At 47.4% G+C, this 26,412-nt stretch overlaps 9 protein-coding genes across 9 annotated transcripts; 4 read left to right on the top strand and 5 right to left on the bottom strand.

The window, feature by feature from the left end:
- Window positions 1-481: 481 nt before the first annotated feature.
- GLAREA_06795 (uncharacterized protein) lies at window positions 482-898 on the top strand (the record flags this gene model as incomplete). The annotated part of the gene is made up of 1 exon (XM_008080743.1): window positions 482-898. The coding sequence occupies one exon, from the start codon at window positions 482-484 to the stop codon at window positions 896-898; it is 417 nt and encodes a 138-aa protein (XP_008078934.1).
- A 792-nt stretch (window positions 899-1,690) lies between these two features.
- On the bottom strand, window positions 1,691-3,676 carry GLAREA_06796 (Protein kinase-like (PK-like); the record flags this gene model as incomplete). The annotated part of the gene is made up of 4 exons (XM_008080744.1): window positions 1,691-2,636; window positions 2,687-3,288; window positions 3,338-3,505; window positions 3,557-3,676. The coding sequence occupies 4 exons, from the start codon at window positions 3,674-3,676 to the stop codon at window positions 1,691-1,693; spliced, it is 1,836 nt and encodes a 611-aa protein (XP_008078935.1).
- A 586-nt stretch (window positions 3,677-4,262) lies between these two features.
- GLAREA_06797 (SH3-domain-containing protein) lies at window positions 4,263-7,980 on the top strand (the record flags this gene model as incomplete). Its single annotated transcript, XM_008080745.1, has 3 exons — window positions 4,263-4,322; window positions 4,373-4,568; window positions 4,634-7,980. The coding sequence occupies 3 exons, from the start codon at window positions 4,263-4,265 to the stop codon at window positions 7,978-7,980; spliced, it is 3,603 nt and encodes a 1,200-aa protein (XP_008078936.1).
- Window positions 7,981-9,060: 1,080 nt separating this feature from the next.
- GLAREA_06798 (uncharacterized protein) lies at window positions 9,061-11,600 on the top strand (the record flags this gene model as incomplete). Its single annotated transcript, XM_008080746.1, has 4 exons — window positions 9,061-9,319; window positions 9,368-9,373; window positions 9,438-9,682; window positions 9,747-11,600. 4 exons carry the CDS (start codon window positions 9,061-9,063, stop codon window positions 11,598-11,600), a joined length of 2,364 nt encoding a protein of 787 aa, XP_008078937.1.
- A 930-nt stretch (window positions 11,601-12,530) lies between these two features.
- GLAREA_06799 (MFS general substrate transporter) lies at window positions 12,531-14,363 on the bottom strand (the record flags this gene model as incomplete). The annotated part of the gene is made up of 3 exons (XM_008080747.1): window positions 12,531-13,359; window positions 13,419-13,701; window positions 13,754-14,363. The coding sequence occupies 3 exons, from the start codon at window positions 14,361-14,363 to the stop codon at window positions 12,531-12,533; spliced, it is 1,722 nt and encodes a 573-aa protein (XP_008078938.1).
- A 954-nt stretch (window positions 14,364-15,317) lies between these two features.
- GLAREA_06800 (Cytochrome P450) lies at window positions 15,318-17,125 on the bottom strand (the record flags this gene model as incomplete). The annotated part of the gene is made up of 4 exons (XM_008080748.1): window positions 15,318-16,130; window positions 16,190-16,425; window positions 16,476-16,860; window positions 16,913-17,125. 4 exons carry the CDS (start codon window positions 17,123-17,125, stop codon window positions 15,318-15,320), a joined length of 1,647 nt encoding a protein of 548 aa, XP_008078939.1.
- A 3,691-nt stretch (window positions 17,126-20,816) lies between these two features.
- On the bottom strand, window positions 20,817-22,024 carry GLAREA_06801 (uncharacterized protein; the record flags this gene model as incomplete). The annotated part of the gene is made up of 4 exons (XM_008080749.1): window positions 20,817-21,138; window positions 21,192-21,661; window positions 21,719-21,825; window positions 21,877-22,024. The coding sequence occupies 4 exons, from the start codon at window positions 22,022-22,024 to the stop codon at window positions 20,817-20,819; spliced, it is 1,047 nt and encodes a 348-aa protein (XP_008078940.1).
- A 1,463-nt stretch (window positions 22,025-23,487) lies between these two features.
- Window positions 23,488-25,586, top strand: GLAREA_06802 (Cytochrome P450; the record flags this gene model as incomplete). Its single annotated transcript, XM_008080750.1, has 10 exons — window positions 23,488-23,670; window positions 23,729-23,812; window positions 23,875-24,190; window positions 24,242-24,325; window positions 24,380-24,476; window positions 24,536-24,653; window positions 24,718-24,834; window positions 24,888-25,053; window positions 25,102-25,369; window positions 25,421-25,586. 10 exons carry the CDS (start codon window positions 23,488-23,490, stop codon window positions 25,584-25,586), a joined length of 1,599 nt encoding a protein of 532 aa, XP_008078941.1.
- A 91-nt stretch (window positions 25,587-25,677) lies between these two features.
- Window positions 25,678-26,220, bottom strand: GLAREA_06803 (uncharacterized protein; the record flags this gene model as incomplete). The annotated part of the gene is made up of 2 exons (XM_008080751.1): window positions 25,678-25,926; window positions 25,996-26,220. The coding sequence occupies 2 exons, from the start codon at window positions 26,218-26,220 to the stop codon at window positions 25,678-25,680; spliced, it is 474 nt and encodes a 157-aa protein (XP_008078942.1).
- Between the last annotated feature and the right edge of the window lie 192 nt (window positions 26,221-26,412).

Consider the following 26,412-nt stretch of genomic DNA (forward strand, 5'->3'; position numbering starts at 1 on the left):
CCCGGATTACGAAAAGCCATTCGAGAAAGTGTATGAGGAGGTTACTGTGTCGTTCATACAACGGTCACGAAGGTTGGCTGTCTTCAGCCAGATTTCACCTGCTAACGGTGCTGTGGCATCCGTAATAGCAACTGATCTTCCTTCCTGGGTACCTCAATGGAACGTTCATTATGGATCAGACCAAACTGCCGCTCTTATGGCACGTTGCAATAACCTAGTATTTTACTCGTCGACCTCGGCTAGTACCGCTTCCATTGTGCTTCTATCACCCGGTGAGCTCCAGCTTCGCGGGAAAGTCTTTGGCACATTTTCTCAACTTAGCTTGCTCCCGAATGAAGCGACTGAAAACTGGCATTGGGTAGACTCTCTGGCTTCTTGGCATCAAGGCCTATGTACATCAGGTTTAATGAGTCAAGAGTACCCCGCGGAGTGTTCGAGGACGTATTGGGATGCTTTTTGGCAAACACTATGTGCTTCGCTCATGGTTAGACAGACGGGTCGCACTTCTGATGATTCTGTTCATAGATTCTGGTATGAAGACTTTTGGGCTCTATATTTTCCAAATCTTGTGGAGTGTCACAATGAGGGCCTCCCAGAAGACAATCCAGAAGTGCAAGTTTCAGGCGCGAACCGAAGAGACTGGAAGTTGTCTATGCTATATGCAATCACGCTGCGTAAATTATTCATCAGTGATGAAGGATGGCTGGGTCTAGCGCCAATGAACTCGGTTCCAGGTGATAGAATTGCACTACTTGAAGGCGGCAGAGTACCTTTTATTCTTCGACCTACGGGAAACGAAAATCAGTTTGAGATGGTTGGTGATGCATATGTGCATGGGATTATGGATGGTGAGGCTTGGGATGAAGGGAAGGATTTGATTGATATTGTTCTGGTGTAGGATGTTGAGCTTTGTGGTTGAGGTTGGAGGTGAGTGGTATATTACTTGATGGGTATAATAACTGACACTTGAAAATAGGATGAGTTCGAGAATATCATCTCGGTGGAAAGAAAATCCCCATTTGCAGAGATATTTAGATCAAAAAGGTCGGTACTTTCAAATATCAAAAACTCAAATATCTACCCCAAGTACCTTACTTCGAGGTGCATGATAAATGTGGCGTTCAAAAGGAAAATCATCTATCTGGTTATGTTGTGACATTATGGTGTATTTCATCGCAAATCACTTGAACCTCTTTAACCTCATAGCAAATAGTATCTCACGCACATATTTGATGATATCCTAGATTATAAAAGCCAATTAACAGTATACATTCAAAATCCCTATCAAGCCAAAGAATTCATACATAGAATACAAATCTCCTTCAGATCATTCCAAATATCCCCCCTCACCACCCAACTATCCTCCAATCGTACCCTCGCCCTCCAAAATCTCCAAAGCTAAATCACCCAAATCAAAAAAAACTCCTAAAGATATATAAAGACATTATCATGAATCATGAATATTTTGTTTCCAAATTCAAGTCAGTGTTACAACTTCAAAACCGAAGTTTTAAATTTTATACACCTCCATAAGAACTGAACGTACTGCGTCAGTTTTTCGTGTACAATCTTATGCATGCAATCGCTAAGTGGTTAAAACGGGGAATAGTATACAAAAGATCCCCCCTCGCAATGGGTAATGCAATACAAGAACTAAGACGCCAAAGTATGCTAATTGAGGGAGGATTTCTTATACAGCAGGCCAACGGGTTCGGAGTCCACCTGCCCAACGGCCGTAGAGCACATCTGTGAGTTGTTTGGTGTGCTCCATGCCAGGAATGGTTTGGCCTGGGAGATTTGAGATCTTCTCGGCTTCGGGCATGAGACTTGTTTGGCGTCGTCGGTGGCTCTTGAGATGGGGGTTGTTTTGAGCCAAGACGAGTTTGGAACCGGGCTTTTGGGGCGAGGCTTGGGGTGTACCATCGCGGCTTGAAGCCTTGGTAGGTGAGAGGATTACGGATAGTTTGGGATCAGATTGGACTTTTTCCATTAGGGCTTTGACGAATTGAAATTCGCCTTCTGGATCAACTTCATTCAATGCACTCCAGGCATCAGCTAAGCGAGAAAGCGCTTCTCTCTTAGCTTGGTTCCCAGTTTGCGCATGAATCTCCTGGAAAGAAGGATCCACCATCTTGTTAAAGATTCTTCGACCGTAGAGAGCGTCCTTGGTCACGGTTTCTGTCATAGGGGGTCTGTTTTCATCTCGCGTCGAACCTGGAGCTGAAACATCAGAGCTGACTTGCGCTGTTGTAGAATTATCAGAGACACGACGGAATAAGCGAACGGTCGATCCGGAATTGCCAAAACTCATATCTGGTTGGAGTGGCTTCTTTTGAGAAGAGCTGACTTGTCGTGTCTTAGTGGGTGTTGCAAGCTTCATGATTGATGGTTGCTTTCGTATCGTGTGTCTTTTTACGGTGCCTGACATAGGTGGAGGGGACGAGTATTCCAAAGGTGCGTCCTTTAGATCAAGTCTCTTGAAAGCTTCTTCGGCTCCGGAATTTAATCCTTGACCGTTGGCGTGGATAACAGAGAGCTTTCTTCTCTTAGTTGTGTTCTTCCTGCTCGCGATCGTAGACGCCTTTACGGTGTCGAAGACCCACTCATCCGAGTCGCTCTTGGGCATCATATTATTCCTGCAAAGTCAATTAGCATATGACATGATTGAATAACAGGTAAGACAAACAAAGTCTCCTCGTAAAACTTGGGATGTGAAGGTCTTGTTCTAACACCATCCCATTCCTGCTTTCTTTCCACCAACTCTTGGAGAGCCTCAACTTTTCCGGCAGATCGAATAAATCTGTGCCTTAACAAGTCCTTCGCACTTGGCCTTCTGTCACAGTCCTTTACCAAGCACTGCGACACAAAGTCCTTGAAATCTTTGCTATACTGGCTACCCTCGAGTTTGGGAGCTGGCGCCTTTGGTATCAGGAATAGGACTTTCATAGGATGGACAGAAGCATTTGGTGGCTCCCCATTGATCATCTCCATAGCCGTGATCCCAAGCGACCATATATCTGCTTTGAAGTCGTAGCCAGCCTGCTGAATAACCTCTGGCGCCATCCAGAAAGGAGTTCCTACGAAAGTGTTCCGTTGTGATTTGATGTTTGTAAGCTGCGCAGCTACTCCGAAATCTGCCAGCTTAACTTTTCCGGTGGTCGAGAGTAGAACATTGGCAGCCTTGATATCTCTGTGTATCTTTCCTTCCTGGTGGAGATATTCGAGTCCAAGGAGAAGCTCCCTACATATAATGGCGATATGCGCTTCGTTAAAACACCCAGGCTTGAGCTAAGAACTATTAGCTTCAGCCACCTTTATTCGAATTTGCCGTTCTTACCAAGTCCAAGCAAGACCCTCCTCCTAAGTATTCCATAACGATCCATAACTTGTGTCCTCGGAGGAAACTGGCTTTGTACTGGGTGACATATGGACTGGCACAAGTGCTGAGAACCGATATCTCTTGTTGGATTTCTTGAATGTCATCCTCGCTGGATTCCAAATCAATCTAGTGAGTATTAGTTTACTGTCATTGAATTGAGGAAGAAGGAGGACAAACATGTTTAATTGCAACAATCTCTCCTGTACTCCGTTCAATTGCCTTATAGACGACTCCAAAACTGCCACTTCCCAGCTCCTCAAGAACCTGGTATTGACCTGCCGCGCCTTCTGATGACATGTTTGCTACTCTTTAGATATACGAGGAAGAGCAAAAACAGCAAGACAGCAAAGAAGGTACAATTTCCAGGAGACTGGGAAGCATAAAGTGCGAAGCTGGGTCTTTTACTACTCGGAACATCCGTTGCCCTCCATCAACACAAGATGAGATCGTGGGCGTGGCACGGCTCGCCGCAGGGACTGTGCTGCCGAGAAGTAAATAAAGGAGCTGAAACCACTATACCAATGCGCTGCAGTGCAGGAATAATGTAAAAGGCCGATTAATTTGACGGAGAAAAGAGCTGGACAAATTCGTGATAAAAAGCTATTCAATGACGGTAGCATATATTTTTTGGAAGGTCGCGGTGGTGGTCTCGTCATGCATATGCGCCTTTCGATGTCGTTTGGTTCTCAGAAATTCGGGGAGCAAACGTTGCCGCTAACCTGGAAGCTCGTTGCCACATAGCAACCAGCTTGTCGTATTTTGATTCCCGGTTGACAAGGGAGCATCGCGACATCATCAATTGCCTGTCGATATTCGCTGTGTTATCTCTGCATTTTGGCTTCACAATTTCGCATTATGCTTTGGAGCTTTTTCTAGTATCATCATGGCGGTACCACAACGTTTTCCATGCTGGTGTCGTGCCATATATTCTTTTGGAGGAGAGGTAAATATGTACAGTGTGCTGGCCTTGCCGTGTTGCTAACGGGTTTGCAGTCAAAACGCGATTTGGGATTCATTGAGGGAGATCTTATAGAATGTTTGAACGCAGGAGATGGATCATGGTGGATGGGACGGTTAAGACGCGACAAGCGCATGATGGGATTATTTCCTTCGAATTTTGTCGAAGTACTAGATGAAAGTTTCCGACCTACAACAAGAACCTCGAGCCCAATGCCAAACCGATCGCCGAGTCCTAATCCATTTAACCCGCCACCACAAAAACAAAAAGCAAAGCATTTCGAAAACCGTTTCAAGCCTATGCAGCACCGGATCCTGCATTGGCCAAAAGAGCAGAATTGCGAAAGCAAGAGAGCATATCAGTATCGCGCGGTCCGTCGCCAAATCCTCATGCCTCGTCAGGAAGAGGGGGGCCAACTCAAGTTCGCGGATACGGGCCCAGAGCTGTTTCTCCAGCACCACCATCGCAGAATAACAGCTACAACTCGCGGTACGGGGGATCTCGAGCACCGTCTCCAGCGCCCCCAGTGCAACATATAAGCTACGACTCAAGGGCTCCCTCTCCAGCTCCACCACCTCATCACAATGGGCATATATCCAGAGCAGCGTCACCAATACCGACACCTCACCACAATGGATATGGGTCTAGGGCCCCTTCTCCTGCGCCGCCCTGGAATCATAATAGTTATGGATCTCGTGCGCCATCTCCAGCACCATCCTTCCAATATAAGGCGTATTCTCGACCACCCTCACCTCCAGAGTTTGACGTCGGATCATCACCTCCTCCGGCACCACCCCCACATCGAACCAACGTCTCCTCTCATACGCATTCTCACAGCCAACATATCGCGGGACACCACACTCCTAGGAGCGCTTCCCCAATTCCACCGTCTCCAGGAGGCACAGGCATGACGCCTTCCCCTCTTCGCTCAGCCATGGACGATGTTATGTCCTCTTTGTATGATATGGGTGTATCGTCGCGACAAACTCAATCGCCTGAACAGCCCCTAGATCCTTGGTCTCCGGAGGCCTTCGATCAAACGTATATCCAAGCCAAGAAAACGAAGGCAGCCCGCCCAAATACGGCAATGGGAATTGGCGGACGTAATGACTATATGGATCAGGAGAGGGGACCAGACATACCTACCCGACAGTCAAGCTACAAGGACGATCAAGCCCCCCCTCAATTGAGCAATTATGTTCGTAGGATGGAGGACCGGTTGAATAAGATGCACACTAGTAGCCCCAGATTACCGGATGATGACGACCCGCCACCCCCAGTACCTTCCAAATCCAAAGGTTATGAAAGACCAGGTTCAGCAGTAGGTGATAGAGAAAATGAACCGAAGTTGCGACACAGAAAATCGGCGTATGAGGTAGGCCGTTCAATGTTAGGTAGGACATTTACTACAAAAACAAACTCCACGGATTCCTCATCAGCTACTCGTTTCACGACCAGTAGTTCAAACACTCAGTCAACAGACAGAAGTCTTATGAGCGGAGCTTCAGCAAGCGGATTCTCGTCCACAAGTGCAGGAAGTTATGCACGGAAGAAGGAAGCTCTTCACGGTCGATCACGAAGCGCCTTTGGTTCAAGGAGGGAAGATTTTGGGACTGGCAATGGGAGCCAGATGGGTTTCGGCGACCGACCTGAGTCACCGTTTACAGGTGTCTCGTACCACAGCAGTCACGCTTCTGGCCCGGCAAGGCCGCAGTCTCAAGCTGGTTGGCAAGGCTCGACAATAGAATCAGGAAGCGGGCTCGGAGGGCTGGTAGCTCCCAAGCCAAAGAAAAGTGGCTTTTTTAAGAAGATGATCGAATCTGCGAAGACTGGTGCAGCGAGTGCTCGGAGTAGCATAGCTGTCGGTGATACATCGAGACCTGGAACATCAAACGGTAAAAGAATGCCAAACGGAATATCTTCTATCAGCGGGGGCCATCGTGACACTCCAAGCAGTGTTAGCGCGGCGAATGATATGGGGCTTGGCGGCGGTGCTGGTGTTGACTGGGTGCAAGTACGGCGGGATGTTAATCGTTCAAACTCACTGAGTCGCATTGAAAGAATAGAGAGGAAGGAGCGCTGTCAGATGATGGATTACCCTGCTATTAGTCCTGTGGAAGAACTTTTTGAGGGCTGCGATGGGGATGAAGGGGCTGACGGCAACCCGGTTGCTGAACCCACCGACTTCCAAGCCGTTAATATGTCACTCGTAGACAAGAACGCTCGATTCATTAACAGTCTACCACCTATGACGAACCCGGTCAGCTTAGCTACTGGATTTGTGTGTCGACCATATCGTAGTGATGTGCAGCGACTGAGGGCCATCTTTACGTGGGTCAGCGAAAAGATCACCTGGGAGGATGAATTTGAGAGTGCTGTCGAGTCCAGAAAAGTCATTCAAAACAAGCGTGGTGGCGCCGAGGAGGTCGCAGTTCTTGTCCTGGAAATGTGCGCAGCGGTCGGAATCCAATGTGAGGTCGTTCGAGGATATCTCAAAGTGCCAGGAGAGGTACCCGAACTAGCCATCATGCCACGAGCAAATCATTTCTGGAATGCAGTCATTATAGATGGGGAGTGGAGAATCATAGACTGCTCTCTTGCGGCACCCTCAAATCCTCGTCGACTCCTCTATTCTAGTACCAGCGGACAACACGCGGAAAGTTGGTGGTTTCTGGCAAGGCCCAGTGAAATTTGCTGGACTCACGTTCCGGAATTTCATCAACAACAGCATCTCTGCCCCCCCATGGCTCATGAAGTATTGCTAGCTCTTCCATGTGCTTGTCCACCGTATTTTAGAAACAATCTACAGATGGTAGAATACGATACCAGTATGGTTAGGGTTGAGGACCTTGAGCTTGTCCACGTCAAATTCACGGTTCCAGCTGATATAGAATGTGTAGCCGAAGTAGAAGCGCGCGCATTCGAACGGGACATGGATGGTGACTTTTTTGAAAGTGGAGATACAATCAAGAAACGAGCTCTTGCACAGGCTGAGTGGGTTGGCGGTGAGAAACGGTATACGGTGAAAGCACTCCTGCCTGGCGATGAAGGTCAAGGAATATTGAAGATCTACGCTGGAAAACGAGGACTCATGCATTCGATCAAGGATATTCCTCATCCTTTGGCATTTGCGTTGCCTATTGTACACACGGGAGAGAATCCAACATACGAATTCTTGACGCGGCATCCCACACCTCATGCCCAGCGGCATGATCTGTATGTCGCGCAGCCGCAGTGTCAACGACTTGCTCTCAACAATACTTTCGTCTTTGCGGTTCGCCAACATCCCTCATCAACAGCGATTGTATCTCCAAATCCTGGTGGAGCCTCGCCAATACCGTTTATTCGACCAACTTCTGCCATGTCGATTACCAACTCTTCTGCTTCTGGCTCTGGGTCGAATCCAAGCACATACGGTAGCAAGAAACCAGCGAAATTGGCGATCCAGGCGCCAGGTGGTAAAGTGTTGCGGCTGATGAGAAAGGATGAGAAGGTGCAAAGTACAAGTCAGGCAATAGAGAAGGGGGATGGAGGGACCTGGGAAACAATTATTAAAGTCGGGGAGCGAGGTGTATGGAGAGGCTTGGTCCTCGCTGATAGAAGTGCGAGATGGTGTGTTTTTGCTGAATGGACCTGTGTTTGAGTCTCTAAGTCGGAGCTTTATTGGCGTTTCCAATGGTGGATCTTTAATAGGAGGCTCAACGGGCAAAGGGGAAATAAAAATGGAGGATGGTGCATATTTTGGAGTTGATCAAGGAGATCTTGTTTGCAAATGGATGGAAACGGCCTCTTGTATAGTACTTGCATCTACAAGGAGTTTCTGTGGTATGTCTGCATGGCGACATGGTAGGGTAATCTAGCATCGGTGCTTTTTGCTGCAATTGAAAGTTTTACTCAACTGTTCGATTGGTTATTCCTGCAAATAATATGGGTGTGAAGCGGGATCACAGCAGGACACCTGCTCCCCTAGCTTCAAATACTAATGTATTTTGTTTACCCTTGAGCAAACCCCAGTAAAGTACCTCAAGAATGAACTTATTAAAAAAAAGAAGGATATCCTCAGCTAGTCATTGTTGAAAAAAGTCCCGAGTACCGAAACTTCGAGAAAACTCCCTGTGGTATGTTTGGTTTTTATGAAGTCAAATAACATTGCGATTGTGTAAAGGTCGTCTTCTACTTCCTTGACGACACTAATGTGGTATGGCGTAGAAGCTTGCGTGGCATACGTATGATAACGAGGCCGTGAGACGCTAGAGTCGAAGATGACTTGGGAGGTTGTCACTCCCTCATCCCTCAGTCATTTCACGGAGGCGAATGAATCATATCTTTCGAATCTTCATAACAAATGTAGATTACATGATTGATATCAGAATATTAAGACAACTCTTCATTCTACAAACGCTACCTCTGACTATAATATGCAGCTGATGTTTGCCCTATAGAAATCACTCAGCCAATCAAAAGCGGCCAAAACCTGAAACGCGAACTCTATTTTAACCTTTGACCGGGATTGCGCGGCGCGGTAGATTTCCCCGTGCTGCCGTCGTCCCGACAAAGAATCATTGTACATTTTTCTCTTGGAAGTCACGTATCGTCACATTACTATCGCATTGCTATAATCGCTCAATCAAGACATTCCTGTTGTATCGTTCAAACAAACCATTGTATCCGGAGATGTTGCCTCAGGCGTGACGCCACGTGTCTGACCCCCTTTTCCTTCACCATGGCGACGCCCATGCAAGATGTTGAGGAGGTGAAGCCGTATGAAGAGGAAGGACTGATTCCAGAAGTTGAGAGACAGATGGAAGGGTTCGATGAGAGCGAAGATGAGGATGATGAGTTGGAGTTTGAGACGGTGGGGAGGGATGACCAGGGACGGAGTCTGAGGCGGAGGAGGAAGAAGAGTGTTAAGGGGAGGGCGTGGATTGTACTTGCTACGTTGGCGACGGTGACGGCGAGGGGGTTGTTTAGAGGGAGTTTTCGTAAGTGCAATTTGTCCTGTTGTGAGGGTTTTGACTGACAATGTGTAGCTTATCGTAAGTGGCCGCTCAAGAAGACCAAATGGTTATGTGAGAAGCCTACTGAATTAACGTGATGCAGCACTTTATTTCTTGTTATTACTTCAGATTTCGGCATATATTACTGTGGTTGTGGCTGTATTGGCCATTACCATCATAAATTGGAGGGATCCAAAACGGAGATCCGATGAGAGTTACTCGCTGGGTGAGCGCGTAATAATTGGGACGCGTGTGTTAATATCTGCATGCTTTACGGCCGTGGCAATGCTTTTTTCGGTGGAGGCGTTGAAGTTGTATAATAACTTGTCTATTTTGGCGATGTTGCCGGTGAGTAACTCGAACACATTGGATTCGAAATTCTATATATTGTTGAAGATGCTGACTATACCAGGTTTTAACATTCGTCAGCGACAGCATAATTTTTCGGATTCTCCATATCTTCAGGATTTCGAGGAGAGAAAACGTCGTTCTCGAGTGGTGGTCAATTTGGATCATCTTCTTGGTACCGGCGTGTCTCGCCCTTGCGGTATACACAGATTATCGACTTGACGTTGATGGGCTGTCACATGCTATTATATCATGCCTATTTTACACTCTCGCAAAATCTGTTATGCGGATTGGACCAAGTTTGGAGAAGAGATCACCAAGCTGGGATTCGCCACTTTATCTCTACTTAATAGCCGGTATTCCTCTAGTAATAATTACATGGAGAGCAGCAGTCTTCTATGAAAACTTGGTTGCTGCTAACCATGCTCTCGGATCATGGTCGATATTCAGATGGATCTGGAATATGGCTCCTGGGGTGGTTCTTCAACTTCTTTTCAATCATTCCCTTATTTCAGCATATCCTTATTCTTCCAAGGAAAGAGCCTGTGGTGCTCTGGAAGATCCTAGCCCCGAAGGCAAAACTGCTGTAAGAGCTACTTTACATACGACCTTCTGGATCACCATTTTTGGAGCGCTCGGGTACGAACACAGTCTGGTCGATTGGTTCCAGACTCTTTCGTTCGTCCTCATCTATATTGCAAGCGTGGGTCCCAGTCACATCGGATACTATCCTCCAAGATTCTTCAATTTCCTCACTAGAATGATACGACGAAAACCCTTGCCTGTCACTCCCGAACCTTGGCAGTTCCCGGCTATACTTTTTGGGACTACAGTCATGTTTGCTGTTCTTATGAGCTGCAATGTCATGTTTTGGATCGATACTGCATCTTTCGACCGTGATGCGAAGACCTGGCTTGGTCCAAGAAAAGCTAATCTTGACCTCCAATACAGTCCACCCAAAGTCCGCTCAATGGAAATCGTCATCGCTCACGCCGCAGGTGATTCTCTTGAATCCGTTCAGAATCTAATCAGCGCATACACTTCCATCCCTCACATCGCAGGCTTCGGACCAAATGTCATCGTCTACACCAAAGATCCAAACCTCAAGAAAGCAGATGACATCCGAGGCGACAAATTCGCAGGTACAGTATCCCTCCAAACCCTGGCCAACTCAGGCGGCCCAACAGCCTCATTCCTCCACCACATCCTCCTTTCCTGGGAAACCTTCTCCCAACAAACCCTCTTCCTAACCACCGAACCCACTCCCATCGACCCCCGCCTCCCCATCCAACGCATGAAAGAACTCTTCATCCCCGGCACCTTCCCCATCGCCGACGCCGCCGAGAAAACCGCCTTTCTAAACCTCGGGCCCTCAACCGTCTGCCACTGCGGCTCCTGCACCGACGAAACAGGCTGGGAAGACTCATTCCGTCTCATCCCCTCTATGTGGGGAGCCGCCCGCCCTGGAACCGAGAAATGCGATTCCGTCCTCCTCACCCGCGGCAACAAGTTCGTCGCCTCTGCTGCCCGAATCCGCGGCATCCAACGTGACGTGTACCAACTCCTCTACGACGCCCTCGTCAAACCAGATATCGAAAACTCCTGGGCGCATGAAAAACGCAAACTCCCATCTCCTCTACCCTATGAACCACTTATCGGACGCTGGGCCCACGGCGGCAAAGCCGATGTCGTGCTTACTGCTAATGGGACTGTGGAAACTAGACAGGACACAGCGAGTCTGCCAGGGATATATGGGATTGGTGATACGTTGGAACGACCATGGTTGGGGTTTACGGTAGAGAGGCTCTGGGGGATACTCTTGCAGTGCAGTCGCCCGGAAATCGCGTGGAGGTGTCCGAGTTTGGAGAAGGGCTGGCGGATTGGATTTGAGAAGGAGGATTGTGAGTGTATTGATTAAATGGGATGTGTAAATGAGATGGTGGAGTTTCAGAGCTTAGGTAGAATTGGATTGATGAAAGGGTTTGCGGGAGATAGATGAAGTGATCAAGGGGCGTGTGTATACGGGCTGATCCGAGGTATATAGATCACCAGCTCCCACAGCGGGTAGATTAGTAGATGAGATGAGCGTGCATTCATGGTGGTTCTCGGCGTTTTCGTTTGTTGATGTAGATAGATTCTCGAAATGTATGATATCAAGCGTTACCTTCTTGGTCGTGGTTGATATTCCGTGGAATCCACTGAAAACGGACGTCTCAGTAAACACTCCGTACATTACATATCTTCGAAGCCTTGAAACCTTCTCCCACTTAGGACCCAATCCCCACCCTTTCTGATCCCTTCGCGATAATCTCACACCCAGACTGATTCCACGAAACTCCTTTTCTTTCCAGCCTAGACATCCGAAAATACGTCTTACATCTTACATCTCAAAATTTCAAGTCCCGTCTCCCCATCTATCCCTGCCAACGCACGCGCCACAAACGCATATCCCATTCTAAAGCATCGGGAATAACATACGAGAACCATAAACAAAGCCAGAAACATATTATACAGTCTCTTACATGTGACGTCAACCTCTATCCTATACATGTAGCTGAAAAGGTTTCTACCGCTATTGTTGAGCTGTAATCAAGCACGTCAGCCGCCAACAGTACTCAAAACATATTTATGTCATCGTTTGACTTATCATAGCAATGTTATCAGACAGACCTGAGCAGAAAATTTCATATAGACCACGTCAACGAACGACATTGAAAAAATTACTTCTTTGATTATTCTATATAACCATTTCAAAAGCCATATAATGCCATTATTTTAATCGTGATCCACAGCAGTCAATATCTTTTCGACGGCACGCCGGATCTCTACAAGACACACGATATAAAAACTATGTAGCCGGTCTATTTTCGACCACACCCTCGCCGCTCTCAGCATCTGATGTCTTTTTCTCGTCCTGAATACCATAATCTGTCTCTAGCGTATTTCTTAATGGTAGACCCTTCTCGATGCCAACGAGGAAGAAGCCAAATATGCTGATTCCTAAGCCTAGCCACCAGATAACTTTCAAGCTTTTGGAGTAGACGTCGACGACTTGGCTCCAAACTATTGGGTCGACGGAGTTTCGGAGATGGTGTGCCTCGCTTGCGAATGAATATGCTTGGCCGTCCTTCAGCATGTCTTGGAGAGTGGTTGAGGGTATGAGGTGGAGATTCTTGTTGAAAGTGTTGGTGAAGATCAGTGAAGGAATCGTGACTCCCCAGATATATCCGAATGTACGAATGAAACTGTAGGCGGCAGATGATGATGCGACGTCGGATTCTGGTAAGCCGGCCATGATGGCAGGGAGTAGAACGGAAAGGATGAGACCGGATCCAGCGCTATTGATTAGTTGATAGAAAACCCAGGCGACTTTTGGTGTACTGCCATTTAGTAAAGTGAAAAGTCCAAAACCGATGGCAGATAGTGTGAAAGCACTGGCATGAAGTGGACGGTATGAGCCTGTTTTGGCGAGAACAATACCCGCGACAGTAGCGAATACAAGTGTACCCATTGCAAAAGGAAGAAAGTATACCCCGGATGTGAATACTGTGGTACTTTTGACTGCTTGAAAGTAGACTGGGAGGAAGTATGAGGCTGCTTGAACGAGAACCGAGGAGAGGAATGTCAGGGCGTAGGCTACCGCTGAGGTGCGATTAGAGAATAATCGAGCAGGTACACTATTCGCAAAGTTAGGACTATTTTTTGAGGCAAATTGGAATTCAACTATATCACGTACCTCGGGTTTTCAGTAAACGCTTGCTGAATGTGGAACACAATCCATCCCACACCACCCAATACAAGAGGAAGGATAATTTTCCATGAAGACCACGGATGTTCCACACCACCCATAATCAAACCTAGTAAGATGGCAATCATGCTGGGAATGAATATAAGGTTTCCGAGAACGTCCAATTTTTTTAATTTCGTCATGAGATTGTTCTGGTGTGCGTCGCGAGTACTCGCGCCGTCCTTCACTCTCATGAAGAACAAGATAGCAACCAGTGCCAACCCACAAATTGCTAGTAACACGATTAGTACAAGCATCCGGAGTTTGGTCCATGGATTACATACGAATGTTCAAGTAAAAAATCCAGCGCCAATTGGATTGTGCCAATGCGCCACCAAGAACAGGCCCCAGTGCGGCGGCAACGCCCGACCAGGAGAACATCAAGCCCAAATATTTCCCACGTTCTCTCAATGGCACCAAATCGCAGCAGACAATATCCAGGAGCACATATATCCCACCCGCACCCACACCCTGAATCGATCTGCCTGCTATAAGCATGGCGGGGTTGATGGCGCCTCCCCCGATCCCACTGCCAATCAAGAAAAATGCCACTGAGACGATGATGGGTTTTCTTCGCCCAAATAGATTTGCGAGTTGGCCGAAAAGTGGTTGAGGAACGGAAGACGCCAGGACGAAGGAATTGGCTATCCAGATGTATTGTTTGGACCCCCCGATCTCGGCTGTAATAGTGGGCAGGGCAGTGGTAATAATGGCGACATCGAGGGCAGAAATGAAGGCAAGTAAACAGAGAGCGACAAATGTTCCCCAAAATCGAAAGGTTTTGGGTGCTGCTGGTGGTGGTGCTTTTGATTCCGTCGATGGTGTTGTTTCCTGATCCTGTCCATCTTCTACTGCTGTGGCACCTGGAACCGTCTTCTCGGTCTGGTCAGCCATCTTTGGCGTTCAGATGCGTCGAGGAGAACGAAAGGGAGGAACTTCGAGATGTGCTCGAAAACGAAGTGGTGAGTAGGACAAACGACGAAGCCTCGACCAGCGGGTCTCTTCAGGCGAAAACGCGTTGTGACTGTGACTCCGGTTACCAAAGGTGAAGGTACGAAGTAGGTTGGTTGGCACAAAGTACTCGAGTACCTTGACGTGTTGTGCTACATCTGCGTACGAGTCCAAGTACCGACCATTTCGAAAGATGAGAGGAAGGTGCGTCTGTACTTTCTCATGAGCATCTCAAACAGCGCGCCCGCGCCAAAACTGACGGGGATGAGATTTGCCGGCTCGACTTTGGTTATCTGATTCTAAACTCCTTGCAGGTGCGTTGAGTGAATCCATCTGCAAAATGGCTGGACTCCAATGGCAAAGATGGTCACATATGAAGGTTACATGGGGTTAACAAGGGTGAAGACTTCCCCCTTGTCCTACCCTCCTCTTTGATCTGCCTCCTTCGGGATAGGTGACGGGGGATGATCGGGTATATGCATGGACTCCAGTTATGGCGGCAAGGGTGTGATAGTAGGATTCCTAAGTGATAATCACGTGTTGGCATTTGCGCTAGTGACTGAAGCATGTTGAGATGCGAAGATGTCTGAAGTATTATTTGATGGTTTATTTACGAGTTCTGGTTCAAAGATGTGCAGATAGACCAAACAGACGGCGCTTCTCGTAGACTGTTTATCGTCCAGTTAAACGAGCCGCTGACTCATCAACCTCGGCTCGACGTCCAAAAATGGTCGGTTTTCAAAACACCAACAGCATAACCAACAACTCTAATGTGACAACACCCACATTTCTACATCTCCAGAATTACAAGCCTCCTAGCATCAGGTTTCACGCAACATGGATATCTAATTCTAAAGGACAAATCAAAACCCACCAATCACCCAATTTCATCCATTTTCAATTCCCAACAGTGCCAACCCGCCGACGTACACGAATCGTGCCCTTGTTCAGTGGCAGCTTCAAGGAAATGATGTTCATATGTTGCGGTCGGACTTTGAGGTACTCGATATCATAGTTCAGCAACATGTGTGCCATGAAGATTTTCATCTCGTTCAGAGCAAAGAATCGACCGGGACACGCGTACTTTCCGAAACCGAACCCCAGGAAAGCATCGTCGAGTGTTACAGAAGACTTGACTTTCTTAGGATCGCCGTTGGCTTCGGAAATCCTTGCTGCCTCCATATCTTCCTTCGAGGTAAAGGAGTCGAAAATATTTCTTACCGCACCTGGCTGAGCAAATCGGAACGCGTTGAATTTACGAGCATCGGGGTAGATGTCTTCATCGTAATGCACAGGCTCCATTGGCACTGCCAACACTGTACCTGGTGGAACTGTGATATCAGTGTTTTCAAGTTTGATTCCCTCTGGATGAACAACTGTTCTGGGTAATCCGATAGTTCCAAAGGGGGAAAGTCTCATCGATTCTCGGATCGTGGAGTCAACAAGAGTCAATTTTCTTACTGCGTCTCGCGTCCATGAGCCTCCTGCCTCCGCTAATACCGTCGCGCACTGCTCTCTAAGAGCTTCAACAAATCCTAGCGATGGGTCTTGGCTGAAGAGATCGAGGATCACATTCTGAACCGTAAATGATGTCGAATGTAGGGAGATATCATTCACGAGAAGAAGTCGATGTGCGACACGCTTTGGATCCAGTTGAGCAGGGTTTCCAGTCAAATAACACTCATCGATGATCCATTGCAGCGCATCTTTCTAAAAGTCAATCAGCTAGCGCCGCGAAATACATTTCATCGCCGACGAGAAGTACTTACTGGAGGCGTCCAGTTGTAGCTTGGGTTTTCTCTCAACTTTGCAGTTTCCGCCAATCTCTCCTTTACAAAAGGTAAACAAGTTTTCAATGTCTTTTCAAAGAGAAACCAAGTGGTCCATCCGACCAGAGTTCCAGAAACTGGCTTTAATATCTTTGGTGTGGAGTTGATGATGATCGCGCCGGCGAAGATGCTCATTGCGTGGTCGCGGAGATCCTTCAAGAATTTGTCATTACGACCTGGATGCAAGTCAGTACACGTTCCGACAGGTGCAGCCTTTTCGACATACAGAGAGGGGCACCGCAGAAGGCGCCGTTTGCGGCACCAGCGATAAGTTTCAAAGCAGAATCCCAAATTCGAATTGGTTTCCACTCGTTTGTGTCGGTACCCCAGAATCGCTCAAATCCCCAGGACAATTCCTCAGCAATCATAGGTGTCAGAACCTCCAGATTGCGAGTGAGTTGGTTTCGGATGACCTTGATCTGGAAATTATTTACACCTACTTCGTCATCCCAAATGGTCCATTTCACTTGGAGCGTGTCATTTTGAGTATTGTGTACATCGAGAACACTTTCTGGGAGGTCGTAAATTTTCTTGATTTGTCGAGGTGGGATCACTACCAGTGGTCCACGATCAATGCTTGGGATTACAAACGGAATGTTGTTTTTTGAGAACTATGGATCGTCAGTTCATTGTACAATCCGAAGCTCTATCGTAAGGGCGTACCTTGTTATATCCGTCAAACGCCCAACCTTGAGTCGCCCAGAGGGACCGGACGGTGGATTGTAACCAGGTAAACCATTCTGGTCGAAGGCCAACAACAGCTACAGCGGCAAAGAAGCCAGTTTCATCGCTCTGGTAATAATCCTTGAGGGAGAAGGCGAGGATAACAATGGCCACACATCCAAGCACTTGGAGCAGCGACAATGGTGATTCCATCTTGAAGCGTCGGCAGTCGATCAAGGATTTTTGTCGTTGTACGAGACCGGACGCCGCTGTGGGGAACAGCGGTAAGTGAAGTGAACACAATCACCTCTGGCTGAAACTCCGTTTGGATTTCAGTCGGATTCTAAACTGCCGCAATTCATAAGTTGAGATTTGTCCTCATTTTCCGTTCACGCCACGCTGAATGCAGCTCAGATTCGAGATAATCGATAACGGTTTTTCCGTACCTCTTTCTGCAGGTACAACGGCAAGGTACCTATTCTCAATTGGCCTTATTCAAACTAGCTGACACTAGAGCACACCGGTCACACAAATTGCCGAGACGACCGTCAACGTGACACTTTCTGGTGTTCCGGTGAAAGGTATTCTAGACCAAAAGATCGGATGAACCGAACGAGGCCTTGTGGATATTACTTCGTATATCGAACAAATGATTTCTTAGTATTTTGATAAGAGATTCTTCGGACGTGGTCTCCTCACTTAGACGAATGTTTCCGAAAAGGAATGGATATGCAGTGTGCTTGAGTACGGAGGGTGGTGGGACAGATTATGAGAGAACAGAATATTCCGGCCCCTCGTCAAATACTACATCCAGCATCTGCATTTATCACAGAGTCGAGCTTTCAAATCCACGCTACTAGGGTACTCCTAGTTGATTTTGTACTCCACAGCTTACAAGCGACCAGGCTTGTCGTGGACTGGGTGCAATCCGGATGAAGAGCAATTGAGCACCAGGTTCGAAACCAGTGCTCACGAAAGTTTGGTCTTTTCATAGTTGGGAATCGCCACTGTTACCCAACACCATCAGATTGGTACGAAATAAAACTACAAAGGCTACATGCTATCGGCGAGTATGTTTTTTTTGGCGGCTTCTAGGCATATCTGTTGCTCACCAAAGATGGGGTTCTTCGCGGTCCAGGGCTGCGTGCTGCCCACGGCCCACAATACGGCCCCGAGTCCCATGCTGACCAGGATTTCACCGGACTGTCACGGTAGACGGGCATCTTCACTATTGAATTGTCCTTTGTGGTGCTCAACTCTACTCTGTGAATACTTAAAGACGTTTCTTACTCTAGTAACCAGAATTTGGGAATTTGAAGAAGCATTTTACAACCACAGAGAAACCCCGTTCTTCCTTTGCGTTTCAGAAAACCATGCACAAATGCTACGCCGCACAGCACACATGGAGGGGCCAAAAAAGAGCTATCGAAGGTTGCAGCGATAGGATATAGTATATCCATCGCTAAGTAGCAGGCGTGTTGACCGCCACCGGTCTTTCGGGATGTTCTGTAGGGTAGTATTGACAACGTGTTGCGGAGCTACAGATAATCAGATGACCATGTGTAGGGGCTAGTGACCTGTCGACGAGGTAACATTTGGAAACCCGTCGGTCAAGCAATGCAGGAGGAGGCACGCACGTCTTCGACTTGGGACTCTCTCAAGTCACCCACGAATACTTTCTTTGCACAATCCTTATCTAGCCGCGACGTTATTGACACTGCGGTACAAATACTGTAAACCTTCGCTTCGCAAACCTCAAAAGGTTGAAGCGGGGCAAAAACAGCTTAAATGCGAGTGCCGAGTATAAAAAATATTGTGGCTGCAATAACAAATGGCTTTTTTTAAGGTTAACCCTAAGTCAGCCAGCTGGCCGTCGAGTTTCCACAAAGTCCTTGACTCGTCGGCGGGATGAATCATTTGAGTACAAGAGCCGAGAAACTGAGGTTCATTCCTCGAGATAACTCTACGATGATATTGCCCGCTGATGCTTATCCCGCAAAGAGGGGCAATCCGCGGAAGCTCACCTCAGACGGAAGTCGCAATCAATTCTCCAGAAACGGTCTGAACAAGGAATATCCATACGATACTGAGTTATTGTTTTAGATGTCGACATCGCAGATCTGATGTTCCGCCCGAGCTTCAGTACAGAACACGCCAGAAAAGATGTTATCTGACTGAGCAGAACCGTATCCCGCCTCTGACAACCCCCACATTCCGATTTGCGCGCTGGGGATAATCCATATTTGATTGGAAGAGCTCGGAGTTGAAATGTTCGTGATTAGAATTTTCTTTACTGAAGCCTCAGTCGATGATAGGAGGACATTTGTGTTTCCGAAAACGAGCGACATGTAGAATTTACTGAACCGGGCCTATGGAATCAATAAGAGCCTCACTGCAAACATCAAACCTTTAGATGTCCGATTAAGCAGATGTTGTGCTGATTCTTTTCAACAAACCTCCGAATCTGAAAGGAAAACAATCTTCTAGTGGAACCTCCACCTATCGGCACTTTTCATTCACGATTCGCTCTCGAACCTTGAGAACTGCAACACCGTGGCGCGATATGGTACGGAACAATCGACCGACAGACTCCAGTCGATTTGCGAAGTACGGCGGTACAAGCGATGCGGTGAGCGTTTTCGTCCCAAGCTAAAGGCTTTTGTTGCGTTCCTCGCTCCGCACATACCGTACGAAAGGTACGTCCCTTCCCTTCTCTCCTAAACTTACCTTCTTTGGCGGGCCTCCTACAATTCGGGTGAAATAGTTTGGGGACTCTCCGAGATGCGGATGTACTTCTCAAGCATGTCTGCAAGCGTTCTCTGGAACGAGCGATACGCAGCCATGGCCGTGGAAACACCTCCTTCCAAACTACATCTGCACGCTCGTGGGAAACGTGAAATGATTGGATGTTGTCGTTGCGATCATCAGGCAAACGGGTGATTGGGGTCTGGATATATTAGAGCGGGCCTTGATCTTGGTACCTTCCTGTTGTCCAACCCCATGGTCTCAAATGACAGGCCCCCTCGTCCCGTAAAACCGTTACAGGGACCCTTTAAGCGAGGCACAAAAGGGGGAGTACCTCCGAACACGCACCAACACGACGGGGCGTCCCGGCGCTAAAGACTAACACGCCCCCAAACGTGCGCAAGTACCTCGATGTACCACCCTTGTTTTCCCACTTCAACGCTGCGCTTTCAAGGAAGAATACGGCCCTGGTCGCAGCTGTTGTCGATTCCTTCAGCGTTCTGGGCACAAAGAGGTACTTGCGAACATTTGCCAACATCACACCAGCAGCCGTGCTTTGCCACCTGCGTTTGCGAGAAGCGAAATCCCAGGATTTTGGCCAGCTCGTACCCGCATCTCATCTGATCTTGATAGTCGAGTCTCGCTATGTCAAAGTGATGTGGACCAGCTCCGTGCGTCTTGAGGTATGTACAGTATGAATACACGACGAAAGCCCTATGATTCCACTCCATAGAGTATGCCATTCAGACTCCAAGAGGTTTTCGCTCTGGAAAAACCGAAGAATGCCAGGATGAGCTATGTCGCACTTGGTGGTATTGGAGGCTCAAATGAGGGCGCTCTCGAGTATGTGAGAACGTCTGATGGTAGTTCCATGTTCACAGTTTTGCAAGTGTCACAATTTGAGATCAACGATGAACAATGTCGCACTTGTGTCAAAGATCATGCTATTTTGATAAAGCTACGTTACATACAGGTCTAAGGAGATATACCGTGTCCACCGAGGGACAAAACTCCTAAAAAATTGGTATCGCATAGTACAAGTGTCAATCCCGCCAAGGGAGACCCGTTTCCTTAGGGAATATCTAAAAATATTCCCTTACAATGCATTCCCAAACCCCAGTTCCAATTCCAGATGCCAGCCATGCCATGTTTCTATTCTTTAATTACGGTAACTTTTTATTTCTTCAAGTGGAACTTCAGTTGATGCAGATTTCATTCCAGATTTCATTGAGTTCGCATCTCCAAGCACGACGTACTGCGAAGAAGAGGAGTCGTTGATGTGATCACCACTTCCGCCCGCTGGGTTTGAGGCAAATGTGGATCGTTTCGTTGATTTGGTTGTTCTGCTTCTGCTGCCCGACATGGAAGAGAATGCTGTCTTGATGCGCGAGTAGATTGTGAGCTTGACGATCGATTGAGACCAGAATGAATAGGTACTTGGAATACATCCGACGATGATTGCAATGCTTGCTTCGATAACACTGTAGTGATCGTTAGCTTCCACTCGTGTTTTGCTTCTCGCGCATTTACTTACGTGCAAACCATTGCGGAAGTAAGATCATTGGAAGTTCCTTTGAATGAACCCCATTTGTAGTAAAGCGACACAGCACTAGCTACAATCGCGAAGACACCAGTCAGGAAGACTATGAAAAGACCAATCTTCTTCGGCCCCGCCATCTGGAGCTTCAAAATGACCGGGATCGGTAGCACCAAGATGATCAAATCTGCGACCACAGAAGTCGTCCCTAGAGTGACTCCGATCTTGGTGCTTGTAGTCGTGCAGTTTAGGATGAAGGGAATATCAAGCACTTTGTTTCCTGGACTGCAAGCTACGCCTGTGTACACCATTCCAACGAAGAAAATGATGAATGTTACAGCCAAGGTAATGTACGAGGATACTTTGAGCCAATTTTTGACACCGAAAAGTCGGATGTAGAGAAGAAGAATTGGGGCTTTGGATGACCAGATTGCGAAGCCAGAAATGAAGTCAATCGCAGTTGCTAACTATAATACAGATTAGCTTGATGAGCTGGGAATCTTCAAATTGTGGTAAGCACTCACCTCTGCCATATATTTCAGACTAGATGTTGGATCAAATAGTGCTTTCATCGATATATATGCGAGCGCATAAGTACCAGCCAACAACAACGTTGCGACCACTGGAACGGCTATCACACATTGTCAATATTACTACCACAGACTGGAAATTGAGAACGTACCATCGTCGATAAGCAGTCTCTTAGTTTGAATATTCGCGATCAAACGCATGGCCACGAATACCGCGGTGACAACCACCAAAGCGGTTCCCACACCCAAGAAAGCATCCACAGACATCCCCGCTGGGGCGCCACCAGCTGGAGAAGCCATGATTGAAAGAGGACACCTGCAAAAACGAAGCGATACGCTTCCAAAGCCTCAATCTTCTGGCGAAGAAAATAGAATGGCGGAGAGATCAGCTTGATAAGAAAATGATCAAGAATCATGCTCCACGCCGAAATAAAATGAGGTTTCAACTCAACTGATAAACATCAATAACAAAGTTTCCTGTGCCTCTACGCTTAGTAAGGAGGTGCAAGGCCACGAATCCTTCAGCCCAGTGTGTTAGAGAATAGGGAATCCCAAGAACGTGTGTGTACTACCCAAGGTGTACTGGAAATCCACCCACACCTAATCTTGCATGAAGATCACAAGGAAGTGCGACCTTCCTTCATCTATTTCCCAGTTACTGAAAGGTCCTTAGAATCAGATAAGATTACTCAGTACCGATAGAAGCGACATGTCAATAATACGTCGCATATATGCAGGACAATCTTGTCCCTCAGGTGCAAGCGATGGATCGAGGCGGTGCGAATGAACGTTACCCAAGACTCCCAGTTGTGTTTGCATGTGCTGGGAGAATCTAAAAATCGTAAGTTACCGAATCAAGCAATGCTCGCTGGTGTGACGGACTTCCTTTGGTGCTTGTACGCTGAACTTATTTTAGACTTGTCAATTATGGCTGAGCCTTGAGGGTGTTACCTTTCCTTAGCAGCTCCCCACTATTGTACATTGTACACATGTACAAAGTTACTGGTGTCTACCACCTGTAGGTTCCTGCAACGACAGGAATAAGTGATAGACAGTCCTTCGTTTCTAAGCGAGGCCTTTGCAGTTCCAAGTATTCAAAGCAGATGTAGCTCCGAGCCAGCGCCACCCCCGGTCGCACAACGTTCTGCAACAGGGATCGCATCGAAGAAAAGGTTATCACAGAATACGACATGGGGTCCCTTCCCCTCCCTGCAGGTTGCATGGGTTGTACAAGGAAGCCTTTCTTGGTTTCGGTGATCCTAGAACTGTCAGAACGAAGCGAGAAACAAGAACGAGACCGGCTCTCGCGCCTGCAAGACAACAATTCAGCATGCACGTCAACCCTCCTCCCGTAGAGTTTCCCTTCCAGAAGAGCGCCTCGGCCGGCCTCACCTGTCATGAAGTGGGATGATGGAAATCGCATTCGCCGGTACTTGGCTCACAAATGCGCCGTTGAACAGTCCATCACAAACCAGCTACGTGGTTCAAAAACGTGGAACTTGCGAGATAACACTGCTCAGAAATTTTTATGGTAAACACTATGTAATGACTAGCACGAAACGTCTTTACTAGGCCTTTAGACCATTCGATGGAACTTGCCGAGGCCAGGTCCACGATCGGGGAACCTTGATGACTGATGGAATCTGAACCGAAGCTTTTCTGGATTTCTTCGCCCGGCAATATAAGCTGCATTACCCACAGTGACTTTTTTACTTCTGCGACGCACGGGACACGCTGGTTAATTGTTGATCATTACCGTCGCCATGGAATATCTTAATCAGACATCGGTGCAGGAACTCGGGCATCAGGCTACTGTTATTGCTATCAAAGATGGCGATCTGCTTGCTCCGGTTGCGAATTTTATGAAAGTTAGGACCGTTACTTGGATTGCTGCTGCTATTCCGTTGGTGCTTTTGATATACAGGTTGTTGATTGACCGCAAGCTGGTAAGTTGATACAAATCATATCGATTTATGGAATTGAAAATTAGCTAATTTAACAAAGCAATCCAACTTTCTTGTTAGAAGATATCACGCATGGAGGTACCTGTTCAGTGGTCCTCAGATCATCCAAGATGCATTCAACAAGGTAATTTCATCACCTGATATACAAAATCTATCAATCAAAGCAACCTTCTAACATCATCTCAGGCTGGTGGAAAACCGTTCGAGGTTCTCGCTCCCGACAACCGCTATGTCTTTGTTTCCTCGTTGAAACATATCAAGGAGCTTGACAGCGCTCCGGATACCGTTCTCTCTCTCCAAGCAGCATCAAAACAAATGTTACAGCCAGTGTACACCATGACGGGTTTCAACTGGTTCGACAGACGTGGTACAGAGGGAGTTGGATTTGTACGAGCTCTTCGTACCATGCTTACGGCGAATCTTCCGCAGATCCTCCCGGATCTCAGCACGATTATCAGAACTAGATTTGAGGAGATTCATGAAACGCATCCTACGGTAGATGGTACGAGATGGCTTCCAGAAGTATGAGTTTTTGGCTGACGAATTATTTTAGGTGAGAAGCAGTCGGAGGTGTATCACATGATTGTACAGCTGGTAGTCTTGTCCAACGCCGTGTCATTTTTCGGAAAAGATCTCGGTAAGATTTCATCTGAACTCTCCACGTTTGCAACGTTTCCTGACAATCTGCCAGCCAAAAACGAGCAATTCATGGTCTCAGCACTCGCGTACATCGAACACACTCTGATATGCGCCGAGGTCGTACGCTTGGTTCCAAAATGGCTAGCACCGTAAGCACACCAGCACACACCGCTACACACGGAATTCCCAACTAACAATAGCTCGCTAGCATTATTGGTGGTATTATTGCCAAGAGACTTCACGCACACGAGATTATCTTCAACACGCTACTTCCTGTCGCACAGCAGCGGATCGATGAGAAAGCACTTGCAGACTTGGGTCAACAAGTGCCAAAACATGCATGTGCCCTTCTGTAACCCACACTAAATGTGTTACTAATTGGTGGAATAGGCGGATTGTATTCAATGGATTATGGAGACGTCTCCGAGAGCTAATCCGTGGAATGCGAAGCGGATTGTTCATGAGTTGATGGCGATTTGGTTTGGTTCTGTACATGCGCTTTCTACAGTAAGTATTCAGGAGAGTCAACTACCGAATTTGTGCTGATGAGTTGAATTTAGACCATCACATTTGCTATTCACGATCTCTGCATACATCCAGAATATGTTGCTCCATTACGACAAGAGATGGAAGAGGGATATGCGGATTTTGAGAAAACTGGTCTAGGTCTTCCTCTGGTAGACAGTTTCATCAAGGAATCTGCTCGTCTCACTCCGGTCGAGTCAAGTAAGAAAAGTCTCTGATACTTCGCCATTTTCATACTGACCTAGACAGTGAGCACACGAAGACATGCACTCCAACCATTCGAGCTCTCTGACGGCACAAAGGTCAACGTCGGCGACTGGGCATGCACACCCGTTCGTGCAATCATGACAGACCCGGAGACCTACCCATCACCCAACGACTTCAACGGCTTCAGATTTGCCGATCCAAGTATCGTAGAAGAAGTTGTCGGAGGCTTCAAGACACCACAAGAGAAGCCATCGAAGCTCACTGATGTAGGAAGTACCTTTCATGTCTGGGGTACGGGAAGAATGGCCTGGTAAGTTCAACCGAATCGATGAGATGGTGTAAGACTGATGAAATTGGACAGCCCAGGCAGATTCTACGCCGCTGCGTGCATGAAAGTTCTGATGGGTCAAATCATCATGAACTACGATATGAAACTCATCAACCCCGAAGCTCCTCGCATGTTCACGTGGAGATCAAGCATGTTACCTCGACCGAAGACGAAGATGGTGTTTACTCCTCGCGTTTGAAAGCTGCAATCGCGCATGCTTCTACCTTACCTTTGTCTTGTCACCGTTCCTGATTTCCATCTCATCCACTTCATTGATTTTTCCGATATCCCTATTCGCGTTCCAGCATATTCCAAGTAGACCTCACATCACATAGATAGATTCCAATTCCACACAAAGTACCACTACTACTACGTACATCTTTCGGGAAACTTCCGAGTCGAAACGGGTTTAGCATAAATGCAACGCCTTTTGGTGACCGATTGGTGAGCTCGTGCTCGTGCTCGTGGTCTTCCCCACCCCCACTCTGTGCCTGTCCTGGTCCATGAGGGGTATTTTCGCAACATGGGACGGGGATCCACTGTGGGTGTCAATATCCTGGTTCGAAGCTCGAGCGTTGAAAGTGGTGGGAGATAAGGTAGCTCCGTACCGGACTCGAAAGGGAGGGTGACCCGTTAGGAGTTGTAATATTGATCGGATAATGGGGTTTTGTTGGTGTTGTGTAACTATTCGCGGCCAGTTCGGTTACTATGGATGTTGAATTTGGAACCGTGTAACGCTGCTGAGCTGAATTGGTGTTCGCAGCGAGTATGTAGGCTGACGGCAAAGCAGTTCCCTTGACCTGGCCATGGTGCAGTGACTTTCTCGGTGACATGGCGGCGGGTTCTGTGTCGTTTCTGGCGTTTTGGGGATGGAGGATTGAATCGGTGCGTTGGAATATTATTCTGCTCTTGATTTTTGATAGGATGACCTTTTGATAGGTTTGGAACTTCGGAATATTGGTGGCGAAGACGGTTTCTAGACTTTAGGAGTGGGGTTGAAGAGCTTGAGCAGTTGAATTCGGATT

This window comes from Glarea lozoyensis, assembly GCF_000409485.1.
Source record: "Glarea lozoyensis ATCC 20868 chromosome Unknown GLAREA14, whole genome shotgun sequence".
Lineage (NCBI taxonomy): Eukaryota > Fungi > Ascomycota > Leotiomycetes > Helotiales > Helotiaceae > Glarea > Glarea lozoyensis.